The sequence below is a fragment of the Struthio camelus genome, chromosome Z, assembly GCF_040807025.1.
Source record: "Struthio camelus isolate bStrCam1 chromosome Z, bStrCam1.hap1, whole genome shotgun sequence".
Lineage (NCBI taxonomy): Eukaryota > Metazoa > Chordata > Aves > Struthioniformes > Struthionidae > Struthio > Struthio camelus.
In genome coordinates this window covers 22,062,402-22,089,402 of record NC_090982.1, presented here as the reverse complement: position 1 = coordinate 22,089,402, position 27,001 = coordinate 22,062,402, and the positions used below count along the sequence as shown (strand labels likewise).

Sequence of the window (27,001 nt, the reverse complement as noted above, 5' to 3'; positions counted from 1 at the left end):
TTTAATTTTAGAGGTGAGAGTGACCCTAATTCTTCAGATTAGGGTTTGGCACTCAGAAATCTCTCAGTGGCTCATCCTATCGCCTTGCAAACTGTATATAAAAGGATGCATTACTTGGACAGGCATGGGTGACTTGAGGAGCAAAGCAGATGTGAGCATTCTTTCTTCTTTTATGTAACGTGTAGTTTTTGCTTTAGAAAAATTCTGCTTCGTAATTTCCCTGTGATTTTGAGTTCATATCTTTCAATTTCCATGTAAAGATTTTTTTTCCCTTATCATCCACTTACTCTGTGATCTGAAATTCAGTTTGGACTCTGAAACTCAGTTCTGGTCTCTGTAACAATTCCACCATCAGAAAATACTTAATCACATCAGGGATGGTGCGTGAGACAGAACAGATAAATTTCCGCTCACTTGTGTTTGTTTTGCACAGCTCCCACATGTCAGAGCAGTAACGAATGTTTTGTGATTAAATTGAGATGATATGACTGTCAATTCAAGTAAGATACATCGGTCAAATAAGAAGCTTCTAGAATTATTTTTTTACCCTATACTTATGTGTAGATTGTTATATTTACTTTTGTGTATAATTTTAAGGTGTACTTAAGTGACAATCGCAACCTAATTCTGTATGGGAGCAATTTATTGGCCGGGAAACCTGATTTCCATTCTGGTTACCCTGTTGTGTTATCTCGATGAGCAGTGATTTGAGATTTTCAGGGTTTTGATTGCAAGGTACAGCAAGTGTGAAACATTCCTACTGTCATTTTCACTAGGCTAACTTTTACTTGTCCCCAGCTCAAGAAGGGAGAACCATTTAAAAAGTAAGCTGAAAAGAACCTGAAGATGTGAGAAGTGCCCTTTAGATGTGTAATAAGGGTGGAATGTGGATTACTGCCTGGTGTAGTAGAGTGATGCTCCCGCTTCCAGCTCGACGAGGCTGCAGCAGCAGGACATTCTGTACATTCCTTTCACTGGGAAAACATTGCTGCTTGCTTAGACATTACATATAGTCTATAGATAGAGAAGTGTGTGTTTTGTAGGGGCTGGGGAGAAAGAGAATGCAAAGAAAAATATGTATAGGATAGATCCCTTTTTGTTTGCCAGAGATATTTTCATTGGATGGAATGGTTTCCCAGGCCCTGAAGTTGAACGTTCATTAGCATTTTCACAAAGGTTAGCTAATTATTCATGGCATTATTGCTTAGTAGTTATTACCCCCTCCCCACATGAGGCAGGTAGAGTACAATACAGTTGAGGGATCACTAGCTGTTTCTTAGGACACGGTGACTTTGTTCTCCTCTGTTGGATTGCTGGGGATAAAAATGTAGGTTTTTATTTATTTAGTAAAATACTTGTTTTATGTGTTTGGGCTCCAGAGAGGAAAACTTTGTAAGTGGGATATCTTTTGTGCTGGATAATCATTATTATGTTTAAGAAAAAAAGAAATAATATGATCACATATCCCACAAAACCAAAACAAAACGTAGAGTTTATGAATTTGGAACAGCAACCCTTCCCATTGCCTGAGATGGTGTGAGAGGAGGACACCGAAGTTTTTCGCTCAAGTACCATGAAGCAAGAGTACAGTGTACTGTTTTATAACTGACTTTATAACTGACTGTTTTATAACTAACTATTTTTCTTGCTATAAAGCAGAGGTGAAGAATTTTAGATGAAATTTTAGAGATGAAAATTTTTGATGCAAAGTAATTTTAATTTTATTTTATCTCCTTCAGTCATCTCAACTCGAACTCCACCTCCACCTTCACCACTGCCGTTTCCAGCACAAGCTATTCTCCCTCCTGCCCCATCTAGCTACTTCTCTCATCCAACCATCAGATACCCTCCTCACCTGAATCCTCAGGATACGCTGAAGAATTACGTACCTTCCTACGACCCGTCCAGTCCGCAGACTAGCCAGGTACTGTAAAACACTGTGAACGCTCCAAAAGAAATCCTGTGAGGAATGCGCATTTAGGCCTGATATCTCCCTAGTTCTGGTCTCAGAGCAAGCCGGGAGGTGGAATATGAGTGATTCTGCGAGTTTTCCGATTGAATGTGGTTGAATAAAGGGAGCAGATTAGTTATATCCGCTATGGATAGCGGGTTGCTGCCGGCAGGCGCTGCGCTGCTGCTGCGGGGCTGAGCCAGTGGTGCGCCGGTGTGCACAGGCACGCACGCACGCGTGCGTGTGGGCCGAAAGGTGTATTCGTAGACCCACACTGAAGCTGAGCAGTAGTGGGGCAATACTTGTACTGTTTCACAGGCACCTGGCAAATCTTTGCCCAGATGCAAAAACATGACTGTGGTGGGTACAGCACAGGCCCACAGACTTGTTTGTCCTTTGTTTTGTGGAGAACGTGCAACAACAGTTCAGTTTCTGGCTGCTGTGCTGATTCAGACTTGTTTCTGATATGGAAAATTAATGTGGTTTTCATTAGAGAGGTAATTTGCAACAGCTCTGTGCAAAACTGCTTTCCCTGATGGTATCGGCACATCGCATTAACTTGTGATCTGCACTGTAGGATAAGTTGCAGCTGAGTCTTGCTTGGTCTATCAATACCTGGAATATTTCCAGTGTCAGTGTAATGTAATCTTCACCGATCAGTCTGGAATCTGGTTTTGCTTCCTCATCTGAAATGCTGCTGTGGAGTCCTGTAGCTTGTGCTATAGTGTGTTTCTGGGAGCGTCTTGGGAATATAAACTGAAGCAACAGGGCTCAGGTTTTCCTGCATCCAGGAACTAGTCTTCTTTGGAAGGGCTATCTTATCAGGGATGAAGGGATTGTTGTGATAACTCTGTTTACAAACACTGACAGGCCCTTTACTGTGCATTTCAGGCACAACAGTGATAGAACTTGAGGCTGAATCAAGGTTTCTGTGTTGAATAACAGATGAGGCCCCTCTGGGCTGCCCAGAAGCTCACTGTGGCTGTTGTCCCCACTGGCTAACGCTCTGGTCTGGCTGCACGACTTTGTGCGTATGTGAAAAATGTGTCGATCCATAAAGTTATACCCGGCTTTGAAGGGAAAAGCCTGAAGGGTGTGATTTTTGTTGGTTACAATATCAAAGCAAGTTAAACCGAAAAAGTGAAAGTAGAGTATGTCGGCTTTAAACTACACGTTGCTGTCTGTGTGTGGATTAAAAATCTTTTGGTTCCATATAGCGTTTTTGCTGAGACTCAGCTGGGAGCGGTACATGCAGGACCTCGTTTTAATGTGTGTAAAATTTCTATGAATAACTGAAAATAGCTGTCTAATTAAAACATCCATTGAAAGTCCTCAGTGTTAATTCAGTGCAGAAAATCTTAGAGTTCGATTGGATTTTTTTTTAAACTGATGTCTTAATTAGGCACTATTAGGGGAAAAATTATGCAAATTAAAATCAGGCCCTTAGCGTTATGCATTTTTTTAATTATTCACTTCTTGTTTTACTTACACATTAAAAGAGCAGATTAGGTGATAATCTCTCTGAATTGTTCATAATTTTGCTTCATCTCACCAGTGGAAAAAAGCAACATCTGGATGAAGTATCTGACTTTCTTTCAGACATTTGACAAATCTATTATCTTGCGATTTTAATATTGCAAAGTGTATTAATTGAGAAGAAGCTGTTTCAACTCTTTTCCCAAGAAGAACTTACTTTTTTCTCTTATCCGCAGTTAAAAAATTAATCTCTTAACCTTAAAAGATAAGTTTAACTCTGCTGATGTTTGCAGAGTAGCGGCAAACTGAAGACATTTCCTAGTCTTGTGTTGTGGCACCAGAGGGAATAACAGGCCAAACGGTCTGCAATTTACTACTTTAGTCACTTTTCATAACCTTTATATTAGGGTAATGTTTTTCATTTAATTTGATGTTTAATTTAGTTCCTGAGAAGAGGGGACGGGGTTAAACAACACCAAATATGGGATTCTGCTCATCTGCACCAGCAGTTCTCTGTGATTTATTATCATTAATCACTATTATTGATAGAATCTCTTTTAAATTTAAATCTTTAAAGTTCACCACTGAGATATGCCCTACATTGGAGGCTCTGCATGCCCAGTCAAAAATCTCTCCTAATAGAAAAGTTACATGATGGCTGTACAAAACAGTAAAGTAGCAAGAATAATTTTTTTTCCCTAGGAAAAGAAGAAGCAGTTGTCTGTGAAGTTTCAGTGACAAAGGGGAATTGTTCTGATACAATGGCATGCGTTGAGCCAAACCAGTTTTTTTTTTTCCTAAATAAAACATGAATTTTTATTCAAACAAATTTAATTATTATAAAATTCAAAACTGCATCTGTAGGAATACCACATCAAATTTAATTATACTTTCTCACCTCAAAACATATTCATTTGGATTTCAAAAAGAGAACTATGATGATAGTTTTAATTTCAGCTTTAGAAATAGAAAGAATGGATGCCCTGACAGCATTTACCTAAAATGAACCATTCCTCCCCAACATCTTTCAGTAATACACTAATTTAGATTGTTACGACAAGCAACTGAGATGCCTTGTACTCCCCACAGCAATTTTGAGATTAATTACATTACTGCTGCACTGATTATAGTGAGACAGTTATGCTATTCAATGGAATACTTTCAGTAAAATTAGTTTAAAGATATAGAGCTCCCATAGGTTTCCACAGGGGGAAACAGTGGCCAATTTTCTTGACATAATGTTAAATACTTCAAATTATGTGTGATGAACAGTCAGGAAGTTCAAACAGGCCCTTTGGCTGCAGTGAAAAGTGATGCAACAATGGATGATCCTAAACAAAAGAGAGCCATGGCTTTCAGTTTTGTGTGTATCTGTTTTTTATCCCCTGTTCAGCCTGGAGAATAAATAAACAAATATGTTGAACAGAAATGAACCTGGTTACGTGTACAACTGGACTTACCTTGACCTAGTAATCTGAAAGTTTCCTAAGAGTTCCAGAATTGCTGTACTTGCCTCTAAGTAACTAATTCTGCTGAACCCTTTGGATTTTATCTTATCTTATTTTATTTTATTTTATTTTACTTTATTTTATTTTATTTTATTTTATTTTATTTTATTTTACTTTATTTTATTTTATTTTATTTTATTTTATTTTATTTTTAATTTTATTTTAACTCTGTTCATCTTAGCTTAGTGTACACATCACTGAATAGATTGTGTGTATGAGTAGATATGTGTTTTACAATAGGGTGCTAGTTCCTCCACAGTTAAATTGATACTGGATACTCATTGTAAGTTTTGTCAAAAACTGGTCAGCTGGTATGTATCTATCCAGCTACAGCATTTATCTGTTTGTACAGCAGCTTGAGGTTTTCAAAGCTGCCTGAAATTTTGAAAATCTTTTTCATTTGTAAATGATTCCAACTGGATGTTCCAGTCTTGTGTATGGCTTGGAAAATTTCACCTCATGTGTGTATGCACATGTGTGTGAACACACATGAGTTTGCACATGCTTGAAATGCGTTAATCACCCTGAGTACATAGTATTAAAATCAGACTTCCAAGCATCCCAAACATGTTATCAAGCACAGCAAAAGCTGTGTGATTAAAGGCAAATCCAAAAGTTCCAAAGTTAATGCCCTGTTGAGCTAAATGGAATCATTTCCTGAGTAAGATGTGGTGAAGCACAGAAGAAGGGTAAGCATGTTGATGAGGAAAATGATGATAAAGCAAAAAGTTACGGTGAATCCTGCCAGAGCACATCCTGTTATCAGTGGAATTTTTTTGCAGACCTTTTCTGGAAAAGCGTTCCACAGCTGAATATTGTAGGGATCCCCCTGCTCCCTTCTGACTGAACCGATCTTAAATAGAGAGTCTTGCAAACCCTTTCGGATTGGATTGTGAAGGACGTATAGCCTTACCCTTAAATCAAATTTCCTGATATTATTGATGAAACACGCAGATCTCAGTGGCATGGTGAAACTGCCTCTGATTTGGGGAAGTATCCGTTCCTATTCCAATAAATGGCTTACACTTGCTATGTACTACAGTACAGGTGAACTGCTCTCCATATATTGGCTGAAATTCCCAGGGGCATTAATATGTACTTGGTTGTGATGTGGGCTAGTTTGCAGCTATATTTGAATGGCTGTGGGTTTATCTGAAGAGAAATTTCTAAACTGCTGGAGAAGAGCTACTTCTGGAAGGTGGTGAGGCCACTTATTTTCCTCTCTTAATTGACGAGGATATTCTTTTTATGTTCACTGAAAGAAAGGCACACTGTTGAGAAATTCCAGGCAGATGCTTTGTCATTCTTCAGTACTACTACTACTGCCATCATTTAGTAACAAAGAGCAAATTTTGTAAGTTTCTGTTTGGGCTCGTAAAAGGGTTTTTCCATTTGTTCCAAGGAGAATTCTAGCAGAATAAAGTAGTGCAAGTAATATGTGTATATGCAGTTTCTTTGGTATAGCTATAACCTTTATTTATTGACATTTAAGAGTTTTGAATTTCATGGCCAAGCTTTTCCTTCAAGTTTTTCCTTGTAATTTCCAACAAATTAATGAAGATAAACTAAGGTAATGTATGTTTTTAATTATAATTGGGAGACAGAGGGAAAGTGCTGGCTAAACTGTATCAACTGGCAAGGGCTTTAAAGATTTAATTCCAATTATAAATGATTATTTTGTATTTATCTTACTCATTTTTAGTTTATTAAATGCACAGTTATAAGTCTACAGAGTGCATGAACACCGTTTAACCTGAAAATGTCCTTCAAACGTTTATCTGCAAAGAGATTTCCTTTCCTATGTTTCTGTAGTATGCACTTGTCTAGCTGTTAATACGAATATCCGAAGAAAAGCTGGGTGCTCTACAAGTCAACAGCTTTGGATTTTCTGAGGTGACAGGTAAAATATTAGTAGAGAGTGGAGGACTCTTCACTTAGAGTGCCTGGTGCTATCTCTGTCTGAACACTGGTTGATGTTCCGATGCCTTTTTGGTGTTTTTTCAAATGGATAAGACTCAGCACCCTGTAGATCAAAGTCAACACCTTGATTTCTCTCAAAAAGTAATACAGAAGTGATGTTGTCAGCCAACAGCTGGCAATAACATGTATTTTTCTAAAGGTAATTCCTCCAAGCATACAGGTAGCTGCATGTCACGCCACCTGAAGCTCTTGTGTGGGATCTCCCAGTGAGGTCTGTGTAGGATGTGTTGTAGTAATCAGCTACTGAGGTTGCAAGGGTATGGTTGACTGTAGTGAGATTCATCCTTGGAAGGTGTGGTAGCATGCACTATAAACAGGCAAAACGTATTCTTGTTGCTACCGTAGTGTCCAACAGCAGAAGAAGAATCTGCATCACTTTGGTTCTTGATAAACGAATGAGTACTGGATCCATGTTCCTGTGGGGAAGAACTGCTCTATGGTATCTTCTACAGTCTTCCTGGCAGGGCTCTTAGAATACTCGAGTGTCAAAGATACTACATTATATTACTCATATTAACTCCACACGTGAGGATATGTCTTCCAGACATTTGCTGACATGGCCTCCCATACCATTCAGCTGTCTCCTGGGGCGGGAACTAACATCCATTGGATGAGTACAGGGGACATAACATTAAGGTGTCCCATACAAAACCTCTGGTGTTGTGCAAGGTTGGGGTTGTGTCATATTGCAAAAAGAAGGGGGGAGGAGGTAGAAAAATGGAAAAGAGGCGTCTTCCTATTTCTTCTACTTGCAAATTTTCTGAAACAGTCGTCACCCATGTGCATATTCCAAAGCACAAAAACATGGACTCATTGACAGCATTTATCAGTTATGAGCTCCAGAATAGGTGTGGCCACTAGTCCACTTTTAAAAACAGAACTTTTTTTGTACAGTGAGCAGAGGAACAAAAATGTGGAAAACTAAATCTTCTACAACTTTATCAGCAAAATAATTCAATCAGTGGTCTCGAAAACTACACCATCGTAGGGTTCTGAAATGGCATCAATCACCACAGTATCTGTACTTTACCATTACTAGGGACTGGAACCATAGAAAAGGAATGAATGTATTTCCAAACACACTGGATCTAGTGTGACAAGATTGATTGCTGTTACTGGTTGATCATCTGGTTGTAATAAGGCAACATTCTTGGGAAGCATGGAGTTTCTGTGGAAAAGTTTTGTTCTGAATGCAGTTATATTGTTCCCTAAATAGAATGACTAGCTGGAGTAGCGTAATTTTTATACAGAACCCGCAAAGCTTGTTTCTGAAATACCTGATACAGTATCCTAAGTACCTCTACCGAGGACTTGCACAGGAGCAGGATAATTTCTGGCCTTCATAGATTTAAAAAAGAAAGTGAGCGTGACAAAAAAGTTATCCATAAATATAATCAGAGGCCTTAGGTGTAAGTATGCTTGCATTTGGGAGAATCTGTGAACAGAGGTCTGAGAGGAGGTTGGTTGATTGCTGATTATAAATCTCATAGTAAATAGCAGCAGGGAAGACAGCTACGGCAAATCCCAATTTTAAGAGAGTCCGTATTCGTATCTGTTCTGAATTTCTGTCCCGACTTCAGGCCTAAGGGTTCACTGAAAGCATGCATAGTACAGACAATCAGGTATTAACTTTTTGACTAATCTGAGTTTAGTTACATTAGAGCTGTGACAGTGAATGCAACTCCTCTGTGGCTCTGGACACATGAACGGGTTAATCTGTGGCAACTCAAGCTACTGTGATTGTAACAAGATGGAATATATAATGCAGATCTTAAAATCAAATTAGTCTCTAGCCCAACAATAAAGAAAAGTACACCTGCATAAATTAGAGCTAAATTTGCCAGACTTCCATTGTGTTTGCCTGCTTACTTCTCTGATTTTCAAATGCACAGCTTGCTTATCTAACACAGCTGCCTCCATGCAATTTGCTAGAGGTTTATGCCACGGGCGTCATCTTTCTCTTTGTGAATCCATTGCATAGACATATTGGTGCCCCAGTTGATGATTGCAGTCGATCTTTAACCTATAATGCATTAGTTTCTAAGAATCTCTTTGAGGAATACTAGAACTAGAACCTAGAACTTGTTTTAAAAAGGACAAAATGAATTTGTATCAAATGTTATGCTATAAATATTTGATCTTGTAATATAAGTAAATACTATCGCAATAGATATGGTGTGTCCATGTTAAAATGCCTCTTAAACGAGTCTTTTTAAAGAACTGCCAAAGTTAAAATGAGAACAAGTCACGGAAGCTATTTCTAGCAGACAGTTTTTAATTAGAATATTCAGAATTAGTAACTTCATAGAGCTATTTCTGCCAAGAGGGTCTGCCTCTGTGCGCTGGAAATTTGAAGTGGGGCAGAGGACTTTAGACAAGCATGAGAGTCAGTGTTCTTGAGCTTGTACTGATTTTCTCGAGGTGCCAGAGAAATTAGCGCTAGCATGGATGAGGTGACTGAGCCATTTTGAAGTTCCAGTGCAATCCCGTAGTGGCTATTGACTACTGTACTACAGGATCTAAACTGTTTTTTAAAGGCTTTTGGTTTTACATTTGCAAAGATAACCCTGGAAGTGTGAACTTGGTATAAATCAAGGCCGCAGTCATGTCAGTGTGAGTCTGACGACAGGCCTAAACAATAACTTTGATACAATGAAATGATCTGTTCAGGATTATTTTGTGATCTTAGGCTGCAAACTAATTATGGTAATTTAAACATTGGTTTTGCTAACATTTTCACTGTTATTCACTACATGCAAGAAAGACAAAAGTGTGGATATTTCAAGAAGATTTGTTATGAATGGCATTCATGTAACAGAGTTTTGGAGAGTAGAAGTGTTTTTCATAAAAACTGTTTTCAAATGTAAAACGCCTGGGAAAAACACAAAAGTATCAGAAGGAGGACTTTGGTTCACATCTGAAAAACTGCTGGGATTATTGAAGAGGAATGATATTTGTATAAATCCTGATAGGTATATGCTTGGTTACAACTACAACTACCTACAACTGAGGCTAATTTGAAATATAAGTAAAGGAAACTTTCAGTCTAGGAAAGAGGTTAACTTCTTTGACATGGTGCATCAAGCTCCATCACTTAGCACTTTTGTTATCCCTTTCATGGAGCAATAACTCTTAAGCAGTTATTGAAATATACTGTATTTTATGATATTGAAAAATTTTTAGAACAAATTTTGTTACAGCTAAGCAAACATTAGACAAACCAGGAGAAAAATGTGAAAGTAGAAGTTACCTGGAAAAGGAAGGGATTAAGTATTGGAGATTACAAAAATAAAAGTACAACAAATGACAAAGTGCAGTAAGGAGGTACTTCAGTAATGTGACAAGATATAATAAAACTGTTAAGAAGCAGGTAGAAAGGTTATAATTGCATTTGAAATCTAATGTGCGTCAGTCTGAAATGCTGGAAACATAAGAATGAAACTTGCTAAAGTAGTGAATTTTTTCTTTTCTTACTTTGGAGGATTTATTTTTCTCTCTTGACCTGAATTTCCTTCTATTGTGCCTGGTTCCAGTTCTACTTGTAGTACAGATACAGAACAGTATCTACCATTTAAGAACACAGTGAAAAAATGAAATAGAAATGCAAATGCTTGGCAGGGGAGTCACAAGCCACGCCCACTACAATTAGTAGTAAATTCCCTGTTGGTTTCAATGAGGACAGGATTTCACCCTGGCTTGGATGAAGTGGGAAGATGTACTGAACCACTGTTCTATGTTCTATATATATTACAGCGGGAAAATATGGTTTATATGATAATTCATTTTAAGTTTATCCTTTGTTCTATAATTCAGCAGGGAAAGGGTTCACTGTTTCGGGCCATATGCACAAGGACTAATCTGGAGTCCATGTGAGCTCTTGCATTCCTATTGACTGGATCGCTAGGGAACAGTAAAAGGTGATACATTGCTGTAAATAGTGCTGGACTCCAGCTGTGTCCATTTAATTAATTTGAGTCTGGCTTTGGAGACAGAGCTGCTTTTGGAAGCTGGTAACACTGGCCACTTTAACCCATAAATTCCTTGGAATCTTCTTTCTTAGTTTCTAATAAAAGTTAATCATCGTGGTAAGGGGAATCTCAGTTGTTTTGTGATACATTAGCTCACCACATAAACTAAGCCTTCTAAGGTAGCTGTACGGTTGCAGGTCGCTGGCTACAGCCGGCGAGGAACTGCCAAACAAACACCCCCAAGACCCTGGCTGTGCATGCAGCAGCCTGTGCGGTGGCTCAGCAGTGCAGAGCACCAGAAGGGCTGGCTTCTGCAGCAGGCATCCAAGAAACATAATGAAAATCAGGTCCATTATAGCAAGCAAGGCTTACTTACAAGACTTTTGGTGTTTTAGAGATGATCTGTATCGTAAGGCCTGCCTATGTTTCCGACAGTTCTCCCTTCAAATGCTTCAATCTGGGTCAAGCCTCCTTTACATATTACAGAGCCTGTTTTGTTTCAACAATTCCATACTGTACATGCAGTGAGTGAGAGTATTTGCCTCTAAGTTTTGGCGTATCTTGGATTCTTTTATGGAGAATCTGTTTAGGTAATGCTTAGAGATTTTCTGCATGTATGTTAACTGCAATTTTCCTTTTGTTCTAAGGAAAGCAGAGTCAGATTTCTGGTAGTGAAGACACCTCATTTTAGAAGCTGGCAGGCCTTTAAAATGCAGCCTATAAAATAAAATTCCATAAACCACTACCAAAACAGATTCTAAAGAAAACAGAGTTATTGGCATACGTTTTATATATGACTGTTTGCTGTAATACAAAGGTTTCATCTGTATTCTTGAGGAAAGAATTATGTAATTACTGAACGACTTTCCACTTATGACCGATGCAACCGGTTAAGTAAACTTTTATGCCATATCATTCTCTGTAAATTGTCTTGTGTATATTCTGCCATGTGTCATCTTCATCTCAAGTACGTATAGTAAGGGAGATCTATCTTACTGCTAAGTTTCATCCGATGAATAAAACTTTATGTAGCATACCAGTGATTTGAGGAAATTTAAAATGTGAAAGTATTGTCATTCCCTTAGAATCAGTGCTTTTTTCTTATTTTGAAACTGCTTTGGCATCTGACATTTTCTCCCCAGTTAGTAAACTCCTGGTAGTACCTTTTCAGTTTGTATAACTATGAATATGTACAAACAGTGGTGAATACCACCTGACAAATTTGAATATCACTTCCTGTATTTGCAAGATCTTGTAAAATGAGATGTTGGGATTCCATGGTGCTTCCTTCTCCTGCTCCAACCCAGACTAAATATAGTAAAATTTAAAGAGTTGGTTTTTTTTCTTTAGAGCAGCAGTTTGTTGGCCCTGTCTCATTAAGGTATATTTTTACTGTAATTTTTCATTGTAAGACCTAAGATTTTAGACAGTGAAATAATCTACTAAGTGCTCAATGTTCCTATGAATACAGGATTGGTCTTTGTTTGCATTTTGTGTTTTCTAGTGTTTTTTTTTTTCTAGTTATTTTTAAGTAAGTGTCTTAAAGAACAAGGCTCTCACTGTCTCCCTTGGGGCCATTTGCAAAGTCTAATAGATCATACTGCCAGGAAGTTTTCCTGCTATTCATTTTAAATTTCCTCCTTCTTTATTTCATTCTATTGCCCCTGGTTTATACTTCCTGTACTTTCCAAATAATTCCTTCCTCTTGTGTGTGTTTATACTCTGCGTATACTTGCAGTAATCATCTCAGCCCACAGTTATTATTTCATTACCATGCCCACGCTTACCTCTTTTAACCTTTCGTTATATTAGTTGAATCAGGTCCTTTTTTAGTCTATTTCTTTTCAGTGAGTTATCTCAAGTTTTACAATATCCTTGTGATAGTAAGATTGCCGGTAATTTTTACGTTGTGTGGTTGTATTTTAAAATGCTTACAATTCACAGAGCACACAGTCATCTTCAAACAAAAATTGTCTGCTACTTTTGAAATGACTGCTTACTAGTTGCTAATTTTTGCTATATGTTATCTACTGTTGAGGTATTTGCAGTAATGCAGAATGTCAGTGTTTGCACATTGGATAAATGTATACGTTTAGTAGTACACATTATCAAGTTCATATGTGCAGGAGGTGGAATATCACCCTGATGACCTGCACCATTACGTCATATGCAGCTTACCTTTTCTACATACTGTAAATCTGTCTAGGAAAAGAGGTAATTAGGCTTATTATACTCTTGACTTGTAGAGTTCCCATTATTAAAGATCTCTGTGAAGGATGCTTTCTGGTAGGTGGCTTCTGGCCACGTTTTATGAGATACACATTACAGTGCATCATATCCTAACCCTCTCCCCACCCCCAGACATGCAAATTATTAGTTAGTCTTCCAGTATGTGCAATCTTTGTGGACAGCTGTGGTTAAGCCTTGGTTATACTCCCAGCCAGAGTGGTACAGCATGTGAAAATAGAGGTCTTGCTTCATTCATTTGCGCTAGTGCTTAGTACATTAGGGCCTGTGCCTGCTCAGCTGAATCTCACTATGGTGGGATTTACTGTGGCTCACAGTCACTGTGAAAACAGCAACTGAAGTATGAAACAATCTGATGGACCCTGCATCCAGAAAGAAATAAAGTTTATCAAAATGTACTGCAAGTTAAGCATGTAGAGCCTGCCTGTGAATGAAAGGATCTGCTGCCTGCTGAAAATATCACACAGAAATTCACAGTTTTATGAGAGTGGCATTTTCCAGCATGTAGGTGCTACGGTGATGGGCATTCTGGAAAACCCTGAGATAGGCGGGTAGGTTCCTTAAACACAATGTGTATATTTCACAAGGAATTCTTTTGGTTTTGTTTTGTAGCCTAACAGCAGTGGTCAAGTAGTAGGGAAAGTGCCTGGCCATTTTACTCCAGTTTTGGCACCCTCTCCCCATCACAGTGCGGTGCGACCTGTGACCCTGACCATGACAGATACTAAACCCATCACTACATCCACTGAAGGTGAGGCATCTTCACCTACAGCAACCAGTAAGTATTTCTCTAGGAAACAAAAAATGTCCATCGAAGATTCCATATGATTTCAAATTGAGGCCAGAAAAAGGCGCCTTTTCCTACTATTTGACCAAGTGGATGCTCATCATTTTACATGGAGAGCGAATGCGTGATCTGGCTGCAAAGCTTTTCCTCCTCAAATTTCAATCAACGTATCATGTTACATGTTTGTGACATGACAACCAAAATGAAACGGAAAAGCTTACTTATTTGACTGTTACCCAAGAGAAAAACAGATTGTTCATCTAAGGTGGACATTGTTAAGGCCATTGAGAAGCACACTCAGAGAGCAAGGTTTTACGATGACCCACACACAGATTTCCCAAAAGAGATTGGATAATCTGCTCCTCAATGAGCTTTCCTACAGAAATCAAGCCTTGTTACAACGCATACTGAATCCGAGCTATGACAATTGCATGCTCATATAGGTTGTGTCATTTTTAGCAAAAATAAATGAGGCGGCAAAAGAAAATTTTAATTCCTTGTCATTGCTGCCAGAAGGGATGGTCAGTCCACTGCTTTTCCTTTTTTTTTTTTTTTTTTAACTTTTAAGCTTCAAGTGCTTTGTTACTGTATGTTCAGGACCATATTACTTATCCTATTATCTTCAATGGAATTGCAGCTTTGGAAATAAGAACACTGGGATTACTGTGCATAAGGTAATTTCTTCTCTTCTGAATATACGTCTTATGCCCAGTGGTGCAGGAGATTATTTTTTAACTACTTTCTGCACTTCTGTTGTCTTTGAATTTTTTTTGGACTTGTGAAGTCCAGTGTTACTTGTATTTATCAGTGTGGCAAAGATTTTTAGGCAATATTTCTGATCATATAATTTGGAAGAAAATTTACTATTCACAAAAAATATTAATTTCTTTAGGACGCATTACATTAAAATGGCTTGCTTTAGTCACATTTATTAGTTGAACTCTGATTCCGGTCCCTAACTTTTGGACTGTCATTAACTGAGACCATGAACTGTGTGCTTCTGTGAAGCAGAGATGAGACTCAAATGCGTGTGAGCAGGCAATATATAAAACAGCAAAACTTCTTATATCTTTATTATAAAGAGATAAGAGTAACTTTTGGACAAACATTTACTCAGCTGTAAACTAATAATTATACTGATAGATTTATGCAAATGTTTTAGCTTGGGTAGCCGAAGGTCTGTTCAAGGGATCGCTTAGTACAGTGGATCTATATCCTGGCTGGTGGCTTGTGGTGCATTTCTTGCACCATTTGAAAAGACTTCGCTTTAGCAGCAAACAAAATGTTGTTCTCTCAACTTTTGGTCTAGAATAGGTGGGAAAAGTGGGTTCATGGCTAGTTTCAAGTATTCATGGCTTCATCCTGCTTCTTGTTTAAAGTAATCATGCCTTGCCCAAACATCTGTCTCTAACGAGGCCAGGGGCTGTAACCCCCATGGAATAGTAACAAATACTGTGTCAGAACAATGTTGGGGTGCTTTCAGGTCGTCTAACTATGTTAGGGACACTTATAGGAAAGCAGACCTAAGCTTTTCATTAATTTAGTTAAAAGAAAAATTTGGATTAAGGTTTCAAAACCATTTAAAGAAGTTGGTAGCCAAGTTCCTTTGAATTTCTTTGTAACTTCAGCACCTGATTGCCACCATTATGAACCCTTGAAACGTCTGCTTAGATCTTTGAAATAAGGCCTCTTCATGCTTACAAATCAGTCTGCAAGCAGTCACTTGCCCAAAGATCCAATGTTTGCCACAACAGCACATAAATAATAGTAATACTAAAAACATCTATGTAATAATTTTATCTGAATGTGCCAATTGTGCATATGAGATGGCATGGAAATGCTACATATTCAGAGAGTTATGCTTTTCACAGTTGTGTGACAGTGCATGTCATTGGTAAAGCCTTTTGAAAATGTATTGATAACTGGAGGAGAAAGATAACAAGAAGCAAAGGAACGTAGCTTGCTGATGAAGGAAATAGCTGAACAAGAAGGGTCATGTTCTGCTCGTATATAAGTTATATATGAAAATACATATACTGTATTGTGAGACATCAAAAACCTGCCTTAGATAGCTCATATCTTAACCTACAGGGAAAATCAAGCCTAAATATATTTTAAGGAATAATTTTAAATTTATTTCCAGTAACTAATTTATTGTTTCAGAATATAGTTACATGCCTACATACATACATACATATGTAACACATACTTGGCTAACAGGTTATCACAATTATTCTGTCTGATGAGAATACGATGGTAAATGATTAACACTGATTTTCGGTCTGAAATGCAACAGCAGAACTGTTTTGAATGAGAAAGAACAGCAGACTTCGATAATATTTGGGGAATCCTGTGGCCTCAACCATAGTTTCCTTCTAAGATCAGATCATTTTTATGAGAGTGTTTCAGTAAAACCTGTTTACTGTAAAAAGTTTTTTTTAAAGGCCTTAGAAACAGAATAATTTCATTTAGTTATATTTGCTATGTGACTTTAATACTGATGGGCGAATTTAGTAAGTACTCCGATCTAGTTCCTCACCGGCTACTGTGTGTACCTATATTCGATTTTTGCAGTTCTGCTTTGTCTGCCAGACAGCAATGATGCGAGTTGCACTATGGACATCTCCACACTGGAAAGTGGAGTAAGACCAGCAAACTCATTTCATAAACACCAGCAAAAGTCATGAGAGAATAAGAAGTCTTAATGATTACTGACCTAAGCCAGAGATGAATATGACCTGTAGCTGGAAGGATCCATATCTTGTAACTAATCCCAGCATCACCTACTGCTCCCTTTTCCCTCAGAGAAGGATTTTTTTAAACTTCTGTATCAGATAAGGGAAAGATTTTCTTAAATTGTCCCCCTGAGTGAATACTATTTCCTGATATTAAAGGAGTTGAATGTTTAATATTATCTTGCACAGTAAATAATAGCTGCCTTCTCATGAAAATACTGATCAGATTGCGTCTTTTTGCCAAAGTATTGTAAAGATGGGTTTTAAGGCACATAAGTAAGCTAAGCTTTTAATTCCAATTTTTGTTAATCTGTTACAATTTTGTGGTGGAAACTCACAACAGTAAGAACTAGTGTACACCAGCATTTCCTTATCCTTTTCTCTCAACAGTGACAACGGTATAATCCCACAAATTTTGTTGCAAACTTATTTTTATGTAATGGGAATGAGAATCATGCCCATAATACTTTCAAATACATGTCTTCCTTTAATTACTTTCTAAAAAGTAGGTATTTAGTTACCAGAGGGTTTTTTTTTAGCTACAGTCCTCATTCTGATTTTGGTTTTCACATGCAGCTTCCATTGAAGTTCATAGGAATTTGCACATGCCTTTCCGAATTTGGTTCATTTTTTTATTTCGCATTATATTAAAGTTTAAATAAAATTAAAACACAGACACATCCTATATGTTGCAAATCATAACTCTGGATCTCCGTATCTGTACTGTACCTGCACAGGGTAATAGTTATGATAGGTTGGCATTTTTATCAATCTATCTGTTTTGTTCTTCCTTAATCAGCCTACACAGCCTCAGGCACAACCCAAGCCAATCGATATGTGGGACTAAGCCCAAGAGACCCATCCTTCCTACACCAGCAACAGGTGGGCAAGTTTCACATAGGTGTAATGATATAGACAAACGTTTGTGATACTAGCTTTCTACGTGCTGCCACTGTTATCTCGGATTAGGGTGGGATCCTCAGGGTTTCAGTATTTGTCATCTGAAGACTAGATTTATTCCAGACAAAAACAAGCCCTTTAAGAAACATCATCTTAGCATGTACTGTATTGCTTAGATTTGTGTCATCTTAAGGGACTCTCAATAGTATTTCTTTCAATTGCTTTATTTTTCAAGAGCTCATGCATGTAACCTTTAATTGAATGTTAGGAGTAAGAATGAAGTGTACAAGGAACAAAAGCAAGTACTCATTTCAAAATCAATAAAGAATAAGCAAAGTTAAGCAGTCCAAATTACTATTCTCAAGCTATTTTATATTTTCCAGAAGTTTATGCCTACATTTCTGCGTTTTATGTCTAGAAGATGAATTACAAAACCAAACTCTCAAAGCAGCACATCATCATTCCTCCTTTAAAAGGTTTAAACTGGTTTGCTGATTTCGAGCGTGATAAAAACATATTTGTGTTTTATTTTCTTACATCATTTATGTTTCAAGTAGCATTTTAAATTTCACATCTCATTAATGCTGTAAATTTAATGCAAATGAAGTGTTTACACAAACTGTGAAAACCCACAGCCGAGATTAATGATGGCTTACAAACAGATTAACTGCAGTCAATAGCAAGGCCATCAAATACAGAAATCCTACATTGCTAGTAACAGAAATAAATTCAGACCCTTTAGAACATATTTCATGATGTGTGTATTTGTTGCTCCTAGATCGTTAACAGTAGAGGAATTTGAAATTAACAGCATGTAAAATGTTACAAGGAAAAAATTGAAGGTGGCAGCAAGAGAGGGGCTGTTAAATACTCCTTATTATTTACTGTGCTACATTTTTTCTCAGGCTTCGGTTCCTATCAGCAGTTGGTGCATAGGCCTGTTTCATTTGCACTAAAACCTACCTGTTCTGTTTGCTGTGATGTAGCGAAACTGTGCTTCATGTGGAACTCCCTATCCCTACTCACTCCTAGGACAAGGTGGCAGTATGTCTATGGTCACCACATGCAGAATTCAGAGAAAATCATAAATAAAGGTAGTTTATTCAAGATAATTGCCTTTTTTCCAACTTTTTTTTTTTTTTTAACCAGTGAAATCTAGCTGGAAACATCTGTACCCAGCTATGAAAATACCAAATGACAATTAGTGTTTTTGGCAACCATTGGTTTTTATGTATATTGCTTTTTTCACCTCTCAGATATTGTTGTGTTATGAAAAGTCTTATAATTACTATAATATGATTCTTTTTAACAGATGTACAGTACGTGTTTATTATATTTTAAAACACACAAAAGATCTCTTTTTAAATACTGTATATATTTTCTAGAAATTTTTTCATGTGAAATTTTTACATGGTATTCTTTGGCAATTTTCTGATATCCAGTTACGTGGGGATAAACAAAAAAAAGTTTTTTCTTTCACTGCATGTGAGTAAACACAATATTTCTGCAAATTTACTGCAGCTTAAACTCACTACCCCTTCTTCCAGCTTCCTTGAAAGAGTTGCAAACATCTTCTCACATGCCAGTAAGAGAGTGGCAGCACATTTCATTTTCTGTTTGCTGAGTTTATAACATATAAGTCCTATAATGCATATATATTATTCAATGCATCTTCTCTACATTTTTGGTTTTGTATGAACTGAAATAGATTTGGAGATTTTGACAGTGTCATATGGACATAAATGTGAGAGTGATCTCAAGGGTCATCCCCTTTGGTGTTTACAAGCACCTTATACTCCCTTTTATAATAAAACATGAGGCCTGATGGATCAGGGGAAAAGGGAAAAATAAATTAGCTCTTACACAGATTTCATAAAGAGAAATTTCTTCTTCTTCGATGCCACTGTGTGACTCTAGTGTTCTCCCTTCTAAAGTGTAGTGCTTCATAGTCTCATTATATTAATTCAAGTGCATCAGTTGGTGGGCAGTGAGCCATATAGTACATTGAAATATTGTGTCATAGTTTCCTCTTTACTGTAAGTTCTTTGTTCTTTTCTAAATTATGTAAGAGGTATGTGTATATGCCTGAGTGTGTTTGTGTGTGTGCCTGCGTGTTTGTGTATGTTGGAATGGTTGTGTACATAAATACATGTAAAATTAGGCAGTAGTGTGTCCTGCTGAAAATCTTGCAAGAACGGAATACTTGAACAATGAAGCTTTTTCAGAGGGATAAATATGAGTATATAAATGCAGTATATGTAAAATAAGTTTCTAAAGAATTAATTACTTTCATCCTCTTAAATCCTAAAAGGATATCAGAGATGATAGTGCCATATAAGTTTATTATCCAGGAAGTGGCGTGGGAGTGCAGAGGGTAGAGAACTGAAATTGTCTAAAATAACTTCAATTGAGTAGAGGTTATCTGTTTGTAAGGCAGAAATGAGATTGATTTCCTTTCACGACTTTACAACAATTTAAAAGAGACCACTCTTATGGCAGGTTCTAAATGCATTTAGTTTAAAACAGCCCATGATGAATGAAAAGGAGAATCAATGGGTACGTGAAATAAAGGCAATCAATCATTTTGTATTAGCTGAGAGAAATTCTAAATTAGAAAGTCAATGATTTTATTCCCAGAGAGATCTTCTAAACATTCACGGGACCCTGTAAAATACATTGACCCCTGAAGAATAAATACCGTCACTAGTGCATTTTTTACTTCATTGATGGGGGCTTTGTACAGATTTATTCTCTCTAGTTATGAGAAATATTAGCATATATTGTTGAATTTTTTTATTGTTAAAAGGAACCATAATGCAGCCTATATAAATTACAGTAACAATGATAAATTTAAAAGTTGAACATACAGTTTGTAATGCATACTTACATGGAGAACTTCTGACAAAGTAACAGTTTGGTAGGACTTCCAATAACAATTTATAGCACAAACTATCTAGAATACTTACATTTCGATGGGAAGTATTAAATACAATTTTGAAAGATAGTGTATAACAGGGCCTATGGGAGCAACATCTTTGCATTTACTGATGCAAACACTGTGATGAATGTGCTATTACGTGCATAACTTAGCATGCATGCTACACTAGTAGTTAGAAAGATAAGGTTATGACAAGGATTTATAACAATGCAGTCCACTTTCTGCTGTCATTTCTGGTAGGTCTAGATTTTAACTACCTTGAAATGTTAGGTATTTCTATACTCTAACACTAACAGTAACAAAACAAGCCTGTTGCTTGAGTGGCATCTAGAGAGTCACCATTTTGTTGTGGAAAAGTCACGGCAATGCCAGCCACTCCAAAATATCTGTTGCAGGTTGTCAGTTGGTTTTCCTTCGTTCTGTATCTGCTCCCAGGGGTTGCTTGTTAGTAATGTGTTAGCAGTGTATTGGTGGGAGGTCAATGGAGTGAGGGGAGGGGGGAACGATAAGAGCTAGGATGTGAGTGGGGATATTTTTCTTAATTTTGCTGTTTGCGGTTGGTGAGGTGACTTTATTAAGTCAAATCTAATACTCTGTGCTCATCGTCTGTGTTAAGAAACATCTTTACTGAGGTGTACATACAAGGAAGGTTGGATGGTCTTGTCACTGAGGTGGCAGCACTCTTTTTTCCCCCTTTATTTATCTGATTCACTTACTGTTTATATATGCACTTACTGAAGCTGAATGGTTTCTAAGTCTATATTAGAGGAAAAAACCAACAAATAGAGGCAACTTAGTCAAATTCGCTCTTTTACAAGTGAGCAAAGTCCCTGTGCCAGATTTTAGTTGAATGTCCACTCTTAGAGCTATACAACTTTAATGGAGAAATCATTAGTTCAGTAACAAAAATCTTAATGGCCAGTAGACCAGAATTTTCGTGGATATTGGATGGCGTTTCTGTAACCTCATCGTATTTATAGTCTCGACTTCATGAAATCTTTATGTTTGTGAGATTATGGACACTTAGAGATATATTGATGTTATTTCTGGCTCTAAACCAACCTAGAATGTTGCCAGAAATAGCAGTTGTGGCCTTTAACTGTGAAAAGAATACAGAAAGGTAGATGGATAGGTAGATAGCTAGACAGACAGACAGATAGAAAGAAAAAAAGATTTACTGGAAGCTCTTTTATTGTGAGTATAGATCAATGGTTTCAGAATTAATCAAGTTTCTATTGGAAAGAACAAAATAACTAACTAAGGCTTTCCTTCTTGGCCATGACATTTCCGAGTTTCAGTGCACCTTGGAGCTTGGGATTGGTGTTTTTGTTTTTAATTAAAAAAATAAATAAATGGAATAGCTATTTGAGGCCCATGAAAACAATGACCTCTAAAACTCTACTGTCTATCCTAGTAAAATGCACTAACTGACGCTGGGCCCAGTTACTGAGGAACTGGTGGACTCTTCCAGACTGTGCACTGCTTAGTACACCTGCGTGGCTTGCACTAGAGCTTGGGCTTTCTGCATGTGGTGTGTGATGTTCATGTTTATCAGTGCTGTAGCATTTATTAGTGAGACGTTTTGCCATGCATACAGCTCTAATAAATACTTCAGGTCTCCAGAATGTAAAATGAGAAAATTGTAAATAGCTTTTTATTTCCTACACACAGGACTTCCCTACCTCTTTGGTAGGAAGTTGTTCTTTCCAGATGCATCCTTTAGTTACTGAATCATGCGGTTCAAAATGGAATTCTCTTCATACTCTTCATTATGGAAATTGTAAACTTAAATGTTCACTGAAAACAGAGTATCTGTTTTTAAAATATTTTGGGTGGATGTTGCTTTTGCTTTCAGCAAAAGGTTGGAAGAAGAACACAAGTGGACTCTTAACAGAACTTCTCAGTAAGTCAGGAAACAGGTTATCAACACTTAGGCTGTTCTTATTGTGTCTCTTATCATAATTGACAGTTTGACGTAAAACTTGGTCACATGATCACAAGGGAGGTATGTAAATGGATAAGAGGTCACCTTTCACATATGCTTGCTGGAAAGGAAACACATTTAAAGGAAGTTTCAGTCAGAACAATGACAATATGCAAATGTTAAGTTTTACGGACTTTTTTCAAATAGCAGAAACTATAGCACAGTCTCCTATTACACTTTCAAAAATATTTGTTTACTTTTACTAATCTTCAGAGAAGCTTGAAATGCGTATTAATCTCAGATGCTACTCTTTAAATATGAGAAAACAAAACTTGCTTGAATATTAACTGCTGAAATTATTCAGACTCTGATTAAAGGTTGAGCTTTTGACTATAGGATGCTAGTGTGCATGGGAGCTGTATATGTGAAATGCTGCAGGATAGCCCAACATAAACAGAGGAGATAGTGATGGTCATAATCTAGCTCTCTGGCAGAACTTTGTATTGGAGGGTCTCAGAGCAGCGTGCAAGGCGAGACCGTGCTTACTGCCGTGTTACTGGTCGCAAAACAGGAACAGGGGAGGTGAACAGCTGCAGCTGGTGGCAGGGATCAGGGAAGTGCTCAGTTGAATTTCTGCTGCCCCGTGGACTAGCGGCCCCTTAATGTGAGCTGCTGGAGGAGGTAAGGGAGCTGCATGGGCTTGCTGCAGAAGTACTTGCAGCCGGGCAGTCTTTAGGTGCCGGCTTTGTGCTCTCTCCCTGCTCCTGAGTGTCATGATGAGGATGCATCCCAGGGCAAGAGAGTGCTGCAGGGCCAAGTCCCAGGGATGGTCGGGCTGCAGGTGAGGCTTCGGGGTGCACTGCAAAGCGGGGCGCCCTTTTCTCTTCATGGCACTGCTCTGTGTTCGTCTTCTGGGTGGTTAGGTGAGAAAGAAATAAAAACACTCAGAAATGTTGTATGGGTGGAAGGCATTGCTGAAGGGGAGTTTGTGTGGCTTGCCTTGCTCCTGGTGGCAAAGCCGAGTGACTGGAAGGCAGGCCTGTCCAGCAGCCTTCGAGGAAAGACTTTTCACCCTGTCACATGCCAAATCATGTCATTTATTTTGCATTCAAGACATATTTTTGAGACCATTAGTAGCGTTTTTCAGCATTTATTAAACACATCTGGCTAGGACTATTTGTTAAGCCCTTCTGCCAAGGAATTCAAGCTTTCTCAAGCAGCCTGCAAGTAGTTTCCTGCCTCTGCTTTTCACATCTCCCGCACAGAAACTCTTTCAGGGGTTTCTGTGGGTGAGTGTGCCTTCTCCTCTCCAGCTAACACCGTGGCATAATTTTGAAGGCCACTGAGGTTACTCTGAGGGCTGTAACTGGCCAGAAAGTGTTCAGCATGACTCCAAACAACTTACAGAGCTGCAAAGATTGTACTCAAGTGCCCTACGTCCTTCCAGAGCCAGGTGTAGGCGTCAGGGCTCTGCTCCTGGGCTTTTCCTCCCGGGCAGTCTGCGTGTCCTCCATGGGCAGCGTTCCCGCTGACGCTCCAAACACACGCCTTCTTCCTTCAGATGCAGTGAGGCATCTTGGCGCTCTTTTAAGCATTTCCAGCCCCTTTACCCAGGAAGAACCCGATGAACGTAAGGGATGCAGACTTTTAAAGTCATATTTTTAAAAATTTTTTATCTTGGCCTCCTATCTTCGGCATCCTGACCTCTAAGCAGGAGTGATCTGGGAAAGGGGATTTTACATCAGGAAGACAAAATATTTTCCTGGCAGGCTAGCTTTTAAAAACAAAATGGCAGTTCTGCGAGGCTGCCAAGGAGTGTGGAGCAATAGATTTTGGTGTTGGGAAGATGATTTTCAACACAGCCGATGCAGTCCCAGGCTTGTCAGAGAACCTGCCCTCTTTCAGATTTCAATTTTTTCATGTAGTTGTCATTAGCACAAGTAGGGCATGGTTGGTACAGTTTACACTACCTGTAGATCTGATGTAGAATGACTCTTTATATACATGTGGGTATGTGTGTACAGCATGTTTTTAAAATGTTCCATAATTATCATTACCGTATTTAGATGTATATGTGCTGGAGTTTATATGAGTGTATATAATATGCAGTATGCCATTACTAATGTTTATGAAATAGATTTGAAAAGCTCTTTTTGGATCTTTTTTATTTATAAATTTAAGATATTAATTGTACACCGAGAAAATTTTCATACAAACTGTGGGAAGAATATCACTACTTAGTTTAATAGCTAATTTATTAAGATGTAATGTATCCACCCTGTATTGTTTTCCTAAAATAGCAAGTGCAATGAGGTTCTATTGCAAACTGAGTGCTTACCAGATTTTGAGTTAAATCTAAGTGCATAAAATCATGTGGTAGCACTAAGTTTGGGATTTTAGCATTTCTTATACTCAACCAAAGAGTATTTATTCATAGATTTACCCTTTTTTTGTTAATATTTAGGTCTTATGTTTCAGCTGGAAGTTTTATAACTAAGCTACAAGGCTTTAAAATACACCTCTGCAATGAAAATTATGACACATTCTTAAGGGTTGTAGCAGAAATACAGCTCCTGCACAATGAGTAATGGAGCTAATGTATTTTCCTATGTCTTCAAAATTAAAATCTGATTTATGATATCATTTTATAAAGTGAATATACCAAGTATTTACTTACCCTTTCTTTAAGCATATTTAATGTATTCTTCACAGTTACCTCTAGCAAACTTTTTGACTGCATGTTTCCTTTTCTGGTTAATTTCATGTGGTTTAGTCATGCTTTTAATGGCCTTTAGAAGGTCCCTTAGAGTTCTTTAGATAACAAACAAGAAACAATCCCTGTGAAAACATCAGAGACTAACATTTCCATTTCTCAGTCCTTAACAGCAGGAAGCTTATGAGTGTAACAGCCAGACAGGGTCAGGTTTGCAATATTGTCTTGTCCTTAGCATATGTATTTGTCAGGAAAAGACTGTAATTAATTGTGCTCCTGTGAAAATAATTTATTTTAGTTTGTTTGCTGTAGCCTGTGCACCCTGAAGACTCTGAATATGGATAGAGAAAACTAGAATGTGTTGAATGCAATTAAACTCGGCAACAGTTATCTTCAATTCAGAGTGCTGTATCATACAAAATGGTACAGTAATTTATATACCATATGACTATACAGAGATTGAAATGTATGCTTTTTGTATGTTTTCTTCACAAGCCAGATAAGTTTACTTTCTTAAACTTTAAAATAAACAGTGTATCTTTTCAATAAATCTGCTAGCACTATAGGGCAGCTGTTAAACAAACAGAGCTATATAGGGTTACGTGAACAGTCTGTGAAGGCAGAACTGATGATCTGAGGATCTGGGAAGAATTTGTTTCAGCTTACATTTAGTACATTCCTCATTATAGTAAAATGTAATAAAATATTTTAAATGCTGTCATTCTGAGTCTAGAACAAGGTTAGATTATCTTATCACCTCTTACTAAGTAAAACCACTCTGAGTAACACTAAATTAATAAACTTCAATTACAGAATACTTTTACCCTTCTTAAATAGCAGGATAAGGACATACAGTTTGTGTAATTTGAGCAATTTCACTATAAATTGCATGTCTTCTGTGTTTCACCAAATGCATGCTTTGAGATATTGATTATATTTGACCTTAACTTAATGCACATTATTTAGAGCATTGCATATAGAAAACAGCATTTTGATTTTCTTTCTTAAAATATTTCACTATTGAATATTAACATTTTCTTTTATTCCAGCTCAGTTTGTAATCTAATAACGGCTAATTGTTATGTGCTAAACACTAGTTACTCTTTATGCTTTATTAATAGAGGAGTATATTAAAGTAGCATTATCTTAAGCAAATCTGCAGGCATTTATTTTCCAGTAAGTTATTTTTGTTTGTTTTCTTTTCTAAAGTTACTTCTTGGGAAAGTAAGGCTTTTGCCATGTACAGTACTAGTTTGCATGTATTCATTTAAATACTAAAAACTGTAGTACTGCTCGATCCATATCTGACTGCTAGGTTTCAATTGACAGCTGAGGATTTGTGACTGGACCATGAATCAAAACGGCAGGCATTTATACCCCAGTGCCAGTGAGGATACATTGGGAATTACTTGGCAAAGGTAACATTTTAATTATTTCCACCCCTACACCACATCTAAAAAAGTTACATTGAGCTACAGTATCTGTTTTAACAGGCCTCCTAAGGAATATTTGTCGGCATTTGAACAAAACGTGCATTTCTTGAATACCCATTCAGATTGTCTTTAATGTAAATTTAACTTAGAAACTACCTTAGTTAAGCACCTAGAACAACAATGTTGTGCTGTCAAATGCAAAGAGTTTGTAAATTTAAAGGAGTACTGATTTTAGGCTTTAAAAATGGAAATGTGATTTTCGGGAATTAACAGTCATATTTCTTGGTGATGAGTGGTTACTCCAAAGAAAAGATGGTGTTATTAAAGATATAAATGAGTAAAACAATAAATTTGTGCGATGGTGGTGTTTTGAGCAATGAATAGTATACTATCCATAGAGACATTTATGACTGATCAGCTGGTGTAGATTTAGCATCTGCA

The 27,001-nt window shown here is 37.5% G+C and overlaps 1 protein-coding gene across 2 annotated transcripts in view; it reads left to right on the top strand.

Moving 5' to 3' along the window:
- Window positions 1-27,001, top strand: part of NFIB (nuclear factor I B) — a 174,279-nt gene that overhangs the window by 130,247 nt on the left and 17,031 nt on the right. The window contains exons 8-11 of one of the 2 annotated variants that reach the window (XM_068928890.1): window positions 1,740-1,924; window positions 13,743-13,908; window positions 17,452-17,534; window positions 26,457-26,545. In XM_068928890.1, coding sequence (XP_068784991.1) covers window positions 1,740-1,924; window positions 13,743-13,908; window positions 17,452-17,534; window positions 26,457-26,545 — 523 coding nt within the window. The remainder of the gene's footprint in view (window positions 1-1,739; window positions 1,925-13,742; window positions 13,909-17,451; window positions 17,535-26,456; window positions 26,546-27,001) is intronic. The other variant, XM_068928891.1, reaches the window with a different exon arrangement.